Source organism: Aedes albopictus, chromosome 2 (genome assembly GCF_035046485.1).
Source record: "Aedes albopictus strain Foshan chromosome 2, AalbF5, whole genome shotgun sequence".
In the NCBI taxonomy this organism is placed as follows: domain Eukaryota; kingdom Metazoa; phylum Arthropoda; class Insecta; order Diptera; family Culicidae; genus Aedes; species Aedes albopictus.
This window is the reverse complement of record NC_085137.1, coordinates 482,415,433-482,431,677: the sequence shown is the minus strand read 5'-3', so window position 1 is coordinate 482,431,677 and position 16,245 is coordinate 482,415,433. Positions and strand designations below refer to the sequence as shown.

General features: G+C 41.3%; 1 protein-coding gene across 1 annotated transcript in view; it reads left to right on the top strand.

Annotated features, from left to right (window-relative positions):
- Window positions 1-338: 338 nt before the first annotated feature.
- LOC109429070 (uncharacterized) overlaps window positions 339-16,245 on the top strand; it is a 54,561-nt gene continuing 38,654 nt past the window's right edge. The window contains exon 1 of the mRNA XM_029870680.2: window positions 339-1,820. Within this exon, the coding sequence (XP_029726540.2) occupies window positions 1,522-1,820 (299 nt within the window). The 5' untranslated portion in view covers window positions 339-1,521. The remainder of the gene's footprint in view (window positions 1,821-16,245) is intronic.

Below are 16,245 nucleotides of genomic sequence, written 5' to 3'. Positions count from 1 at the left end.
TGAAAAGTGTTGTTGCGGGCTTTGTGAGTCCTCCTGGGAAATGGCTGGAAAGTGCTGGGGCAGGGGTTCTCCACGATGTGAGACTATTTTTTCCAGTGAAGTTAGAGAACAGAAGATAAATAATAGAAGAAATAGAAGATAGAAAATGGAATAGTGAAAATACATAATTAAAAAATAGATAGGCGATAGAAGATAAAAAAATAGAAACTTAAATAACAGAAAACTTAAGATAGAAGAAAGATATAGGAAACAAAAGATAGAAAATACAAATTAGAAGATGGAGGATAGTAAAAAGAATATAAAAGGGTGAAAAGGAGATGGATGTTTGGTACACAGAGATAGATAGAAGAACTAAAAGCAGATAACAAAACCCCCACAGGATCGACATCCTGACCGACTGAAACACTTTCAACCCACCCACCAACCCCCTCCCAAACATGTGCAAGTAGTGGGAAACTCACGGTTTGTTTGTACATGCGCACTCACCCGCGGTTCTCCTCCCGGAGAGGAAGCTGGGACCACTCACTGGAAGGCATGTCCTCATCGTCCTCGTCGCTAGTTCTGACAAGCATCTAGCAGCTATCGGAGCCAGCACTCTCGAAGTATTGAACAGGACTTTCCCCAAGACGGTTGTGTATTTTCTTGACTCTCCAAAGCACAAGGATTATTTTTAGTGGTTGTTTAGTGGTCATTTTCCACCTAAAATAAGTACTGTTTTCCACGAATTCTTTGAGAAATGTGATGGTGCTAAATGTGTGTCAACTTCGATTGGGAAGTTTTCCGAGAAGGTATTGAAGAATCCGTGTGAAAGTTCTTTATCGAAAATGTTCCTCAAATTGACGATGAATCGGAAACCGGAGGAGCAGAGGGCTGCAAGCGGGGTTTGACAAATTGGAAAAATACAGCAGGAAGGGATGTGAGTGCGTGTTTATTTTGCTGAGAGAGCGACGGCGACAACGTCGGCTAGGATTTAATTAGAAAAGTCAACCCCAACAGTACTACTGGGTCTCCACTGGGGAGCAGTGATGATGTTGCTTGCGAAGGATACGGTTCAGCTAGCAGAAGAAGCTCCCCCAAATTGGATGGCTGCTGTTTTCGACAACACATGTCCTCTTGTGTATTGAGCTCATGGTGTAGTTCAGTGACGGAGCCTCGTAGTTCGCGTGGTCTCCAATTAGTTCAAAGCTGCTGTTGTACGCGAAGAATGTGTGATACTTTGCAAACATAAGAAGATAGCTTTCTGGGGCAATGGAATGCTCCATTTCCCCTACTAGCTGTTGCTCCGTAGATCCCTATCTGTAAGACACAAATAAGTTTTCCTCTCGTGCTGTATGGGCTTCTTGCCTACTCGATAGACAATCCAACAACCATCTGTGGAATACGCTATGTAGTGTGTTAGTGAATTAGGTGCAAATTATGTGTGCTGCAAAAAGTGATGCAATCTAAACGACAAACTAGCAATATTCTTATAAATGCGAATCTCACTGTTAGGCATTAGGCTAATCGAGAAACCCAACAATAATGGCCTTACAGAAAAAGTTGTCCAATAACGAATTCGAGTTGATCTCGATAAATAAAGTGAACAACAACAGCGCTGCAATGTCAACGACGACGACGACGAACAACGACCCCAATGGGAACGGTATTACAGGTATCATCAGCAACGGTGGTGGCAGTAACAATGGTGCAAATAGCAACAGCACCGGCGGGGCCAAGCCGGGGCAGCCCAAGAAGATTCAGTTTAGCACTCCGGAGTTCAGCATTACGCCAATCGAGACGCTGCCCGGGAGTGCGGCACGGCCACCGCCGAGTCGAAGGAGGTAAGCGGCTATGTTTATGGTAGGGTTGGGATGGGAGGAGCAAAGTTTAGCTAAACAACCATAAAATGTTGATATACGGCTGTTTAACGGCTCATTAATGTAATCCTGAACGAAATTGCAAGTTACCTGGCTTGTTGAGGAAACATTGTTTATTAGCAATCCGTAAATCAGGATGTCCTGATGTGATGAATCGTGAATGAAGATGAGATTGATTTCCGTTAGTTCATACACGACAAATCAGTGCAATACGCAATCAGGTTTTTTATACATTAATGTTTTCGCGTCAATAAAGGCTTCATGCATTTGTTTAGAAGGAACATGATCATGTTTCCATTACTTACCTTACTTACCGGTCATACTAAAGCCGAGTGTCCCCTGCTGTACGAAGGAATCGTATCCATTCTACTAGGCCCATAGCTGTACGTCTCCAGTTCCGCACTCTGCGATGGGTCAGCAAATCGTTGTTATCCGACATCCTGATGACGTGACCCGCCCATCGTAGCCTTCGCAGTGTGAACGATTTTCACGGTTTGATTCTCTCAGCAGCTGATGCAGCTCGTGGTTCATTCGCCTTCTCCAAGTCCCGTTTTCCATCTGCACTTCGCCGTAGATGGTACACAACCGTACGAAAACCCTGGCGGATGGCGAACATATCGGCACCAACATTTCAAAAGGGCGTAACTGCATTTTGAAACAAACCACTCTTTCACATCTGTGGGTCATATTTTAAGTTTCCCACGAAATTCACAAACATTACTAGACAGAGAAATTGCTCTTCTTACTGGCGGTGATTTGCATGGCGGCATTGAAATACGATCCACAGATGTGAAAGAGGGGTTTGTTTCAAAATGCAGTTACGCCCTTTTGAAATGTTGGTGCCGATATGGTCCGTTGTAGCGCGTTCACCCATGAATCCAGCCTGATATTGCCCCACGAACTCTCTTGCAATCGGTGATAGACGGCAGTATAAAATTTGAGATAGTATCTTGTAGGCAGCGCTCAGTAGTGTGGTCGTGTGATAAGTCCAGCAATCCGACTCGTCGCCCTTTTTATAGATGGGACACACGATACCTTCCATCCATTCCTCCGGTAATACTTCCTCCTCCCAAATCTTGGTAATGACCCAGTGTAGTGCTCTCACCAGTGCTTCTCCACCGTATTTTAGAATCTCGCTTGGTAGTTGATCTACTCCAGCGGCTTTGTTGTTTTTCAACCGGCCAACCTCCTCCTCAATCTCTTGGAGGTCAGGGGCCGGAAGTCTTTCGTCCTGTGTACATACTCCTAGATCTGTTACCACGCCACCTTCGGTACTTGCAACGTCGCCATTGAGGTGCTCATCGTAATGCTGCCGGCACCTCTCGACTACCTCACGCTCAGTCGTGAAAAGAATCCCGTGATTGTCTCGGCACATGTCGTCTTGTGGCACAAAGCATCTGCGCGAGCGGTTCAGCTTCTCGTGGAACTTTCGTATGTCCTTTGCGCGGTACAGCTCTTCCATCGCTTCGCGATCTCGTTCTTCCTGCTGGCGCTTCTTCATCCGGAAGACTGAGCTCTGCCCAGTGTACGCAGAATATGGCACCGCAAGCGAAAAATAGGCAACAAGGAAGGCACGTCAACAACGCTTCGTTTTTTCGTTAGAAGATAATGATAAAATCACTCCCGAGTTTGTTCACAACAAAAACGGTAGGAATATTTGTCTCGTTCTATTCACATCGTGATTTTCGCATTGTTTTACAACTGAAACTCGACTCTGAGGTTTGCAAGAGTCTTAATTCGTTCAAATGCTTATGAATTCGATGATGTGGGTCGAAACTTTCAGCAGAAAAGCCGGAATATCGGCACACGCATGACAAGCGATGTTTGTTTTACTGCTCTCATCGCCTGACATGCGTTTGTTGCGGAGCGCCTTTGTTACCAACATGCACCGCTTAGGACAAAGCGTTTGTTTTTCGGCGTGACCCGTTTTTCGTACCCTGGTTCTGCCTGTTCCGCGCCTGTCTATAACGTGCCTTATTCGCCTTCGTACGGTGTTGCAACATTCTCGCCCATGCTGCATTCTTCTCGTTTTTCAACTGTTCACATTCGCCGTCTTATCAGTCGTTTCTGTGATACGGAGTCGCGAAGCCTAGTGCTGCAGCTGAGGTACTACCTATAGGGCACTTGCTGGCTTTGTTTAGTGTGCCCAACAGACCCATTTGATTTTGCTGTGGAACGTTTCGTAACGCGATTCTCATCACAAAGCGTTACCAGCTAAATCAAAGGGTCTGTTGGGCACACTAAACAAAGCCAGCAAGTGCCCTATGGCGGATCGGATGTCCTTCCAGCCATCTTCAAGCAAGTGTAGCTGCGCCAAGTTGTTCTTCCGTTGGTTGGGCCACTGCTAACCGCTGCGCGTGGTCTTGAACCACTTCTACGTTACGAAGTTGCTCGATGTTGAGCCGCGGCGTTCGACTTCGACGCGTGGTGATAACTGTCGAAAGTTTTGAGCGCATGCATACAGCGACTAAGTAGTGACCCGAATCTATATTCGCACTGCGGTATGTGCGGACGTTGGTTATATCCGAGAAGAATTTACCGTCGATTAGAACGTGGTCGATTTGGTTTTCTGTTTGATGGTCGGGTGATCTCCAGGCGGCTTTGTGGATATCTTTGCGGGGGAAGAAGGTGCTTCGGACTACCATACCACGGGAGGCTGCAAAGTTTACGCATCGCTGGCCGTTATCATTCGATACGGCGTGCAGACTGTTTCGCCCGATTACCGGTCTGTGCATTTCCTCCCTTCCTACCTGCGCCTTCATGTCGACGACAACGATTTTCACGTCACGCGGCGAGCAACCATCGTAGTGACTTGCAATTCCATGTTCCAAGTTTCCAATCGTAGTCCTTATTTCGTCGTATGGGTCTTTGCCGATTGTATCGAGTCGTATTTCTCTTAGGGGCTGTTCATAAACCACGTAGACTTTTTGGGGGGAGGGGGGGTCTAGCCAAAGTCTACGCTCCATACAAATTTTAAATTTTTTGTATGGACAAAAGTCTACGAGGGGGGAGGGGGGTCTAAGATGGCCAAATTTTGGTCTACGTGGTTTATGAACAGCCCCTTATGTTATTCGCAATGGGGATTTTTACGGGTGGCTTATTGGGCCTACGCCAACACTCCTGTCTCGCCGGAGGGCCATCGTGCCAGTTCTGTATAACGTCCCGACCAACACTGGGACGACCACGCTGATGGGACTACCACCTTAGATCTAGGTGGGCGTGGTGCAGCGTTTCTTACGCAGCCGCTGGATGCCATAACAGACGCTGTTTGAGCCGCACCTCCTTGGTGAACAGACGCTCGGGTCGTATCTCCTCAATCTAGCTGAAGTTAGAAGGACAACAATGCCCAGGTTGCACTACCAGCTAAGAACACAGCTCTTAGCTGGCGGTCTTTGTCATCTCTTGAACCGCGGATCAGAACTACACTTTGGTGCATAATTGATCGGACAAACGCCGATTTTCATACAAAATGGCCAAGTTTAAGATGCTGTAACTATAGTTTGCTTTGGTGGATTGAGCTCAATTTTTGACATGGAACTACGAATATGCTGAATTTTGTGTATACAAAGTATAAAATGTTTTCGTTCACAGGTGTGGGCGTGGCAAGGCGTTGAAGATATTGCAAAAGTGATCGGACAGCGGCACGCGTGTAAATCAAAGAGGTACCGCTGTCCGATCACTTTTGCAATATTTTCAACGCCTTACCACGCCCAGACCTGTGAACGAAAACATTTTATACTTTGTTTACACGAAATTCAGCATATTCGTAGTTCCGTGTCAAAAATTGAGCTCAATCCACCAAAGCAAACCATAGTTACAGAATCTCAAACTTGGCCATTTGGTATGAAAATCGGCGTTTGTCCGATCAATTATGCACCACAGTGTATGTTGCACGCCTTCCTTATCGATTCACCGTTTTGCAGCTCAAACTCAAATTTCTGCGGTACTCCAAACAGAACGTGTGAAGATTTGGCGGGAGTCATCGTCTCAATTCACTTCTAGTTTCCACAAGTTCTGAATGAATATCTTGTGGGCTTCGTGGCCGTGCGGTTAGCGGCGACAGTCGTCTAGGCGTTTCGTAAGCATCGGAGTGCGGGTTCGATTCCCGCTCCAGTCGGGGAAAACTTTTCGTCAAACGGAAAATTCTCCATTGGGCCACTGGGTGTTATGTGTGTTGTCCGTTGTCTCGTGTTAGTAATGTTCAGTCTGTGCAGCCTCTGGCTGAAGACTGTGTAGCGTCTTTCTAATACTTCAGTATCGGAATAAAGTGGTTTTCAAATAACCCTGGAATTTAAATGCAGATTTGTTATACTTTAAAAATGTCTTATATAAACCTCACATGGTAACCTGTAACGGCAATGCACGCACAGTTATAAAAAGCAATGTCTGACTTCTGAGAATTAAATATATTTATTATATGAATTGCCTTAACTACAATAAATCTATGCCACTATTGAAAAATTATGAAACGCTGTTCATTTAATTGAAAAATTTTGTTGGTATTAGAAGTGTCCAAAGTAGCCCCCATTCGGTTTTATATGCGATGTGTCCGATTGGTGCATGAACAACTTTTTTGTTTATTGATGGATTTAGTTCAAATTTTGCATACACCCTACATACATACTCACAATTATTATGTGTAAAAATTGTGGAAATCCATTCACTACTTTGGGAGTTATAATATCATAAAGTTGAAAAACCATGAAAACGTGTAAAAAGAAGCCCCGCACGACGGTATGTACTTCTGGTCGGGATTCGAATCATTATGAATTGTTTAACCTTCGAGTGATCGCGCTGTTGTATTTTGTACAACACGCTGAAAAAACCTCGCTTGTTGTATTCAGCGTTAGCTTGGGGCTGGCGGTGGTGGCCAACCACGCGAGTTACAGAAGGCTAAATGCTGTTTCGTAGGTTAGATCTTATGAAATTGTTATGTTGATTGTTTGACTTGTCTTTATTATAGAGACTTTCAGCCCTTGGCTGGTTCGTCTCTTAAACTGTTATGTTATTTTCGATGAGTTTACAGAATTCAAAGAACACTAGCTTGAAAATAGGCAGGCGATGTTCTAGTGGAAGAAGAGAACACACATTCCACAAGGTGTGGTCAGCAGCATTAGTTATTTAATTTAAACATATTATCAGTGTCACAGATCTGGCGATGTAGACTGTTTTAGAAATTATAAACACACTAACGATTGACTGCCATTTCAATTTGAGCACAATGTCCAAAAAAGTTTCTTCTGGCTCTTATAGCAAACATGTCAACGAAGCAAATAATACCAGTTTTGTTCATGTTTCTTGTAAAACTTTAAAAATAGGGCTCTGTAAAAATATTAGCATAGTACAAAAAAAAACTCACAAATAAATCATTGAATTTTCAAACAAAATAAAAGTTACTGGATCGATGAAAAAGGTGTTTCTCGATTGGTAAAAGTAATTTTCACTGGAATATTGGATCAAGAACCATCATTATGGGCCTTCTGAATGCAAAATTTTTTGTTTAAAATTTCTTGACAACACCACTAGCATCAAACGCAAACGAATGTCTTCATTACTGCTTACTGCATTCGTTTTTATGGATTGCCGAGCTTTGCCATCTGAAGGATTGAATGAGTTGGAAAAATAAACTAGTTCAAATTAAATGTGTCCAGAAAAGCCAAAAAACTGTGTAGTAGTTCTTATGTTCCATAGAAAACTTTAAAAAATAAGAAACTTGATCTCGGAAAAAATATTTTGGCAATACTTCTATCGATTGCAAAAAATTCCTCAGATAACTTGTTGAGAAAGCGAATATGATAAAAACTTAGATAGTCTTTGGTATTTAGTGATGAATATTCTTTAAAACATTAAAAAACACCTTTGTGCAAATCAGAATTTGGAGAATTCAGTTCTTTGTTAGAGAACCCGACTGTTCTTCAAAATATCAAGACAAATATCAAGACAATTGAAAGGAAATACAAAAATGTGGAACACAATGTGCTATATTCTAAAAGAAGTTGGTAGAAATTATCGAAATCTTGAGATACGAAATCAGACAGTTCGTTCATTGGACCCCTCTAAAAGATGAAACGACACTAAATAAATAACAGAGCACCATATGGGTCGAGAAGCAAGCCTTTACACCATTAATCTTCTCCTATCGGCGTTTTTGCAGTCGCCCTCATCCAGCTTTAGTTTTTGTTACAGTTCGAAACAACATCCACGTGCTATAAAAGCTAAATCGAGCATAAAAATTCCAGCAGGCCGACAAGGTTAATCAGACTGTTCGAAAGTTCGAATCGAAACATTCCAAGCTCAACCTTTGCTGAAGACTAGCAGCACCCCAAATACTCCCTGATTGGATTGAAAACGATTCGACAAAGGCATTTCGAAACAATGACGTCAATGCGAGAGCGAGAAAGATAATCGGAAAACTGGCTAGCCCCCATGGCTGCGGAAAACTCGAAATGACCGCAACTGAGAAGGGAAGATGGTGGAAAAAGCACCTAGTGTGTGAAACCTTGACGCTTTTGACGCTTTCAAGTTTTTTAGCATGCAATATCTTACAAATTACAACATCACGGTTACTGAAGAAACAAACACGGCTACTGGAGGATTTTAAATACGAGTACACAGGATCAAAAACTACAAATCGATGCTTTAACATATGGTATAATTCGATCGAATTTTGATTAGTGTCAAATAGATGTTGACTTCTGAGTTGTCGTTGTCAAATATTAATAGACCCTGTATACTCGGAACCTTAGAAAACTTAGCATTCAAAAATCGAAATTTATTTGATACCATCATCCCCTAACTGCACGTCACACGTGTACCTCTGATTGAACTTGTGCTTCTATAAAGAACCCCTAGGTAAGCCTCGATAATACGGATAGGAATCTAAGTAGGGTATTGGTTCCCTTCTTAAGCAGGTGCCTCCCATTTTCATCCTACGAAAAACAAAGGATTGAAGCGCTGTTTGTTTTGTTTCTTATTTTTGTATTTTTTGTTTGAAGTGAGCACCCATGAAAACAAAAAGAACGGAATCAATCGGTGCCGTAATCGCTTGTTTTCGAATAGGATGAATATGGGAGCGTGAGATTAATGATGGAACACATACCCTATATCGTATTGGGAAGCCGCGTTGCTGTATATCTATAAATCTATACATTCCAGGTGCTGAAAATCTATCCAATAGGCAATCTCGGTCGTCGTCTAGGTCACAGTTGTGCTACCTTCCACTGTTCGATTGGCTGGTTCTGTTTTGCCTTCATTTGTATTCATGAGCCACATTGTTTGCACAGGATCAAATCTACACGCACAGATGGCGCGGTGGCAACTGGCGATGACGACGGTGATGGTGATGATGACGATGATGGGATAAGTTTTCGGTAAAGCCGGGTTGTTCATTCATGCCTTCAAAAGATTCAATCAGTCAGCAGTAGTGTGGGCGACAATCGATCCCATTTAAGTGGAATAAATGAACTCTTGCAAATCCATTCAAACAACCTTTTCCTAGTACCCGAAAGGCAAAGCATCAACAGGAAGCCAAGTAAGCGAAGTCAACGGTGAACCGGGTCAAGTGGAAGAATTCCAAAGTACGGATACTGAGAACCCCTACAAACGGAGGAGGGGTGAAGAGCAAAAGTTTCGACTTTTTCGGGGAATTCCTCTGTGATGCAAAACTGGCACAGGAGTTTCACAGCTTTGGCTTAGTCTAGTCTAACAACAAACATTCACGATTGCTTTTACATTATACACTGAAGTTTTTTTACGCGGTACCGCGTAAAAAACCGCGTTATTTCAAAAAACGTCGTAAAAAAACCGCGTTATTTCAAAACCCGTCGTAAAAAAAACCGAGTTTTTTCAAAAACATGCGCAAAATAGTCAGGATTACATCTAACGTGACTTGATTTTTATGGACTTTTTATACGACGTTTTTTGAAATAACGCGGTTTTTTTTACGACGGTTTTTGAAATAACGCGTTTTTTTACAACGTTTTTTGAAATAACGCCGTTTTTTTTACGCGATTTTTTTACACGGTACCATTACCGTCGTAAAAAAAACTTCAGTGTAGTATCAAGAGAATTACACTGACTTTTGAATGGTTTATTCTTCAATGAAATAAGAAATCACCTTACACAGTTTAGAATAAACCACAAAATACCTGTCCAGCTGTTGAATAATACGGCATTGCTGTGTATATATTTAGTAGACAGCAGGTAACTTAAAACAAAACCAATACCGCTTGCAATATACATTCAAAACCCTAAATAATCCACCTAGCGGCGATGGCGCCTTTCTCGTGCCCATGGATGGAAAACATCATTCATTTATTACGTATCCCTCACTCACGACCAAGCACAATCTGATGCGAGTGTGGTTCTCCCCCAGCCCCCAGCCAAGCAAAATCTTTCCACTTCAATTAGCTTCTTTAACGGTGTTGAGATAATTTGATATTCTGAATCTCCATTTTAAACTGAGCCGAAATCCAAATTTTCATGAATTTTGGAGTCCAGGAACCTATTTAAAAATCAATTTGAAGTTTGTATGGGAGCGATATGTCGAATCACCCCTCATAGCAGTTTGTACTGTGCGGAGCTGTCAAACAGTTGCCCAGCTGTCAAGAGATGATTTCAAAAAATCTCTTTGAAATTGATATTAGGCACCAAAACAAAGTTTCAAAAATATGAAAAAAATCGTAGTGACTCAGAAAAAGGTGCTCTTTTGTATAAAATAAAAAAATCAATACATTTTTCAAAATTTGAAAACCCAATTGCCCTTTCATTTTAATCGCCGAGCACCGGGCGACGTATACAACGACGGCCGAATGAATCGCTACTGATTCTGTGTGCCGAAGACCAACGAACCAATATTGAATGAATGTTTGCATTCTGAGTCGGGTGCGAGAACATTCATTTTGGGACGTTCATTTAGCGTTCAGTGAAAGCATTCAGTACTGGGAATTGAGTCAATGAGTGAGTGCGTTTTGATTCAATCAGCTGAATGCCACTCGGTAGTTGAGAGAGCGAACGTTCTTTTCGTATACACCGATCCAAGCCGATTCATTTCACACTCTATTTGTTTCTCTCAGGGTTTCTCTCTTAGGGCTTAAAACTCCATAAAATAGCCGCCATCTTCTCATACCAAATATACCCATGTTGCATGATTTTAGGGTCTAAAGCTCCATTAAACAGCTGCTGTCTTGAAATTTGAGCAGCCATCTTAGAATTTAGACCGCCATCTTTGATATTCTGGTCAGCATTTTTGGACTCCGGAAATCTTCCTCATACAAAATTTACTCTTATTACATGGTTTTGGGGCTTAAAACTCCACAAAATAGCCGCCATCTTGAATTTGGAGCCGCCATCTTGGATATTTTGATTGCCATTTTTGGACTCCAGACATCTTCCCCATACCAAGTATATCCATATTGCATGGTTTTAGAGCCTAGAACTCTATTAAACAGCCGCCATCTTCCATTTGTAGCCGCTTTCTTGAATATTAGGCTGCCATCTTGAATTTTGGGCCGACATCGTGGAATTTTTGGTCTCCAGTGTTGATTTTTGCACAAAATTCGTCAACCATGCTGAAGGTTACACAAATCGCCGTAGTTTTATGGGTCGCGTGCTGGGACTTGGTTCAGTTTTATATACCTACCTCCGGAACGCCTTGACAGATCCGAACTATTTCTAATAGCAAACAATACGGTAAAATACAATACGGTAAAAAATCTACCAATGGGAAGTGCCTTAATAGTGAGTGAACTTTTTTGTGTTCAGACATACATACACACACACATACACAGTACACACACATACATACACACAGACATCATATTAATTCGTTATACTGAGTTGATTGGTATATGTGACTTGACCCTCCGAGCCTTCTATCGGAAAAGTTGATTTTTAAGTGAACATATAGCCTTTCAGTTCACTAAGGTGAACGAGAAATTGATTGATTTATCTTTATTATAGAGACTTTCAGCCTTTGGTTGGTTCGTCTCTCGAACGAGAATGGTTAAAATACCAGAAAACTTAGTACGAAACGAGCTCACCAAGAATGTGAAAAGTTTACCAAAAATGTTGGTCACATACAAGTATAATTTCAAAATATAAGCATGAATTTGAATTTAGTTATAAACATTATCAAAATTTTACATGAGCTCTAGCTGTACGATTCCACAACGAGATCGACTAATTGCTAAAAAAGTTCGCGCTATGGAAGAAAAACACAAAATAACCCGCGTTTTAGACTCCCTAGAAAGCCATAGTGAAGGCATTTTAGAGCACGGTTCCATGGTTTAAGACCGAAATTTGTATGGGGAACCAGGGCTGTTTGATACTGACGGAAAATAATAGGTTGAATATTATTATGTATAAGCTTTAATTTACTTTTCTCAACCAATTTTTATTGGCAGCCTATTTATTGCACCCATAAATAAATAGAAACGCTCCATAGAAAATCAAAAAGCGCTCCATAAAGAATGAACATATGTTCCATGAAAATGTGCAATGTATCCCATAAATTATTGAAAACGTTCCATGCTTTATGAAAAATGTACCGGTAAAACATAAAATTTTCTCATTAAAAGTGAACTTTTGCAGCAATAAATTATACTGAAATGCTCCATAATAAAATACAAATGCTCCATAGAAAAATGCAAATGCTCCATAAATAACTAAAATTGTACCCATAGAAAATTGAATATTGCTCCATAGAAAAATTAAATTGCACCATAAAAAATTGAAATTGCACCATAGAAAATAGACAAATGCTCCATAAGTATTATCAAACTGCACCATAGAAAACGTGAATTGCTCCATGAAAAATTGAAAATCTTCCATAGATAGAATATTCTCATAATTTAATTCGACAGGGCTGAATTGCTTTACATTGCACTGCTTTAGTGGTGCAAATGTTTAAAGTTATGGAGAATTTTCAATTTTTTATGGAGCAAATTGCATTTTATGTGGTGCAGTTTGATAATACTTATGGAGCATTTGTCTATTTTCTATGGTGCAATTTCAATTTTTTATGGTGCCATTTAATTTTTCTATGGAGCAATATTTAATTTTCTATGGGTACGATTTTAATTTTTTATGGAGCATTTTCATTTTTCTATGGAGCATTTGTATTTTATTATGGAGCATTTCAGTATTATTTATTGGTGTGAAATTTAACTTTTAATGAGAAAATTTTATTTTTTACCGGTACATTTTTTATAAAGTATGGAACGTTTTCAATTATTTATGGGTAACATTGCACATTTTCATGAAACATATGTTCATTCTTTATGGAGCGCTTTTTGATATTCTATGGAGCGTTTGCAATTTGTTATGGTTGCAATAACCTTTTGCCATTTTTATTTTATTTTTATCTTTATTAACGAGATTTTCAGCCCAGGGCTGGTTCATCTCGGTAGGCTCAACCAATTTTATTTTTCTACAGGAATGAACTTTATACTATAGGGCACTGCATGAAATTCTCTCCTTCTCTTTCACTCTTACAGAAATTTTGTAAACAACAAGGCCAAGAATCGTCAAAATCCCATACCAAATCAAAACAGTGCAGTGCCCTATACCAGAGGTTGTACAGTGATAGACATTCGTTTAGCCGAGGCCAAAAAATTTCAAAAAAGTGTCAGGAAACTCATACAAAAGATTTTATAATAAAACTTTTTCATCGTAGTGATAGCATATCTAGTACTGTTTTATATATATAAAAAAGAGATACATCACACTTCCATATATTGCTTTTTTTGCACCGTATTCGACCCCCTGCAGAAATTTTTTGTCACACCACAATATGTTCCCACCAGTTCCAGCATACATGTCGGATGAAAATTTATAATGAACAACCCTAGTGTATTTTTTTGAATCCTCTCTCTTGAATTCTCATATAGATTTAACGAAGTTAGTGCCCATTTGATACTGTAAGAGATCGGTTGTTACGGCGCGATCGCGATACACTTGAATTACAGTTAGTTGAATTTGTATAAACCGCCTTTTTTGTCGATAGCCAGATCCGAAAAGTGTTCGATGGTGGTCAATTGTGGTTCGCGGTAGAAATCCTTCGAAAACTCACAAAATTGGGGGCTCAACCGGGATCCGCAACGCACATGATCCACATGTGGCCGAAGTAGTGCATGGCCAACGTAGCTTAGTGATTGTGAAAGCATTCTTTATAACAGCAGATGGGTTACCATTGAAGTGAAAAGTGATAACTATTGTCGAAACCATGGTGACAATCACCGCTGTATTTTTGTCGTAGTTAAGAAAAGATACGGCAAAGCAAGTTAATTCGCATTGGGTTGAGTCGAGTCTAGTGAAAAGTACATGCAGCTCCAACAAGTGCTGATCGCATAAAAACAAAGAAGACCAGTGGTGTGATCAAATCTAAACTACAATAGTGGGTTCGGTGAGCTTGTTTGTGCTTCGACCGTTGTGGCTGTATTGAATTGATCGAAAACCAATACTTCCTGCTAGAAAACATCGCAGAGAGATCCACACGTCTACAATCTCGTTTTACAACAACTAGCAATAATGAATCCCCCTCACAGTAATACTCCTCCTCCCAATACTCAACCACAGTATGTTAACCCAAACGATAATACTTTCGCGCGATTAGTGGATCAACTCAATTTCTCCAATATGTCATTGGTGAACGTCACTACTCAATTGGAGGGAATGCGGAGTGAAATGAATTTGTTGCGAGCGGAAAACTATAGACTTCGTAGTGTGATTGGCGAACTTCAGGCCCATCCTCCACACGTTTCGAGCACACCGCATCGTAATGCTCCTACGCACGGAGATAGTTCGCGCGGTCACCGGTATAGTGAAACCGAGAACTTTGAGAACAGTAATGAACGTGAATCGATCGTACAATATCGTAGTGCCCCACTTCGCGGAGACGGGATACGAGGTCATCGCTTCGATGAAGTCGAAGATCATTTGGATGGTGTCAGTGAACATAGTCTAGAAGCGACTCGATATCGTCGGGGCCAAGGACGGGGCAGTGATGTTGGAAGTGTCCGTGGTGAAGCGAATATGTTGGGAACAACTAATCTAACAGTTTCTGAGGTTGAATCGGCATTCAATGAGTTCTCCGGAACTGACTTTTATCCGGTCTTGAAGTGGGTACAAGACTTTGAAGAAATGGCCGATTCAATCGGTTTGTCAGACTTGAGAAGATATGTTGTTCCCAAAAGAAAACTGACAGGCCTAGCAAAATCGTCTCTCAATACAGTGCGGCATGTGACGAACTGGAACGCGTTGAAGGATTTTCTCGTTGGAGAGTTTCATTGCCGTGAGAACAGTGCGGTGATACACGAACAACTTCGGAATCGTAAGAAAAGCGCAACGGAGTCAGTATTTGAATATTATTTGGTGATGAGAGAGCTCGGTGCGAAAGCAGACCTCGAAACAGAAGCAGTCATATCGTACACAGTGAATGGAATAATAGATGGAAGTGCGGAGAAGACAGTGTTATACGGTGCTAGAACTGTCAACGAGTTCAAGGAAAAACTACGTATCTATCAGAATATCAAAAATGGCAAGGGATCACCAACAGTACAATCTACGGATCGTAGTCAAGGCAGGGCCGTGAATCGTGATGGTGTATTTCGTCCTAGAAGTGGTATTGCAGAATCAAAACGCCCTGTTTGCTACAACTGTCAAGAACTGGGGCATGTTATGAGAGAATGTCCTAAGGATAAGCGATCAGTTAAGTTGTGCAACGCGAAGTCCGTGGTAGATAGAGGAACATTCTTGGCGGTTATGATCGGTGCTGAGCCAAAGCAGGTGTTTTTTGATTGTGGTGCTGCAGTTTCTCTGATTCGCGAAGACGTGCTTGAACGACTGAACCTATCGTTAAACGATGATGAAAAACAAGAGTTACACACTCTTAGTGGTCCTGTTTGGACGTTAGGAACAACAGTGCTAGAGGTACAGATCGCTGACACCATTATGCCGCTGAAGTTTTCAGTGTTTGCAACAGAACATTTGAATATGGAAATGCTTATTGGACGAAATTTGCTTCTGTACGGCGATGTGAATGTGTCGGCATCCGGATCGAGATTCTCCCCGAAAGAGGACAATTTCGTTTACTGTATCGATCTTGCTCCTGAACCAGATGATCCTTTTTCGCATATTATAAACCCATCAGTTCGCGAACAAACGTCGAGTCTTGTGCGTAGCTACTCACCGAGAATGTCAGCTACATCGGATGTTAAGTTGAAAATTGTGCTGAAGGACGAGACTCCAATCCAACAACTTCCACGCCGGTTAGCACCCTTGGAGAAGGAAATCGCTCAAAAGCAGATTGATCAATGGCTGGACGATGGCATCATTCAACCTAGTACATCGGAATTCAGTAGTCCGATTGTGCTAGCACACAAAAAAGATG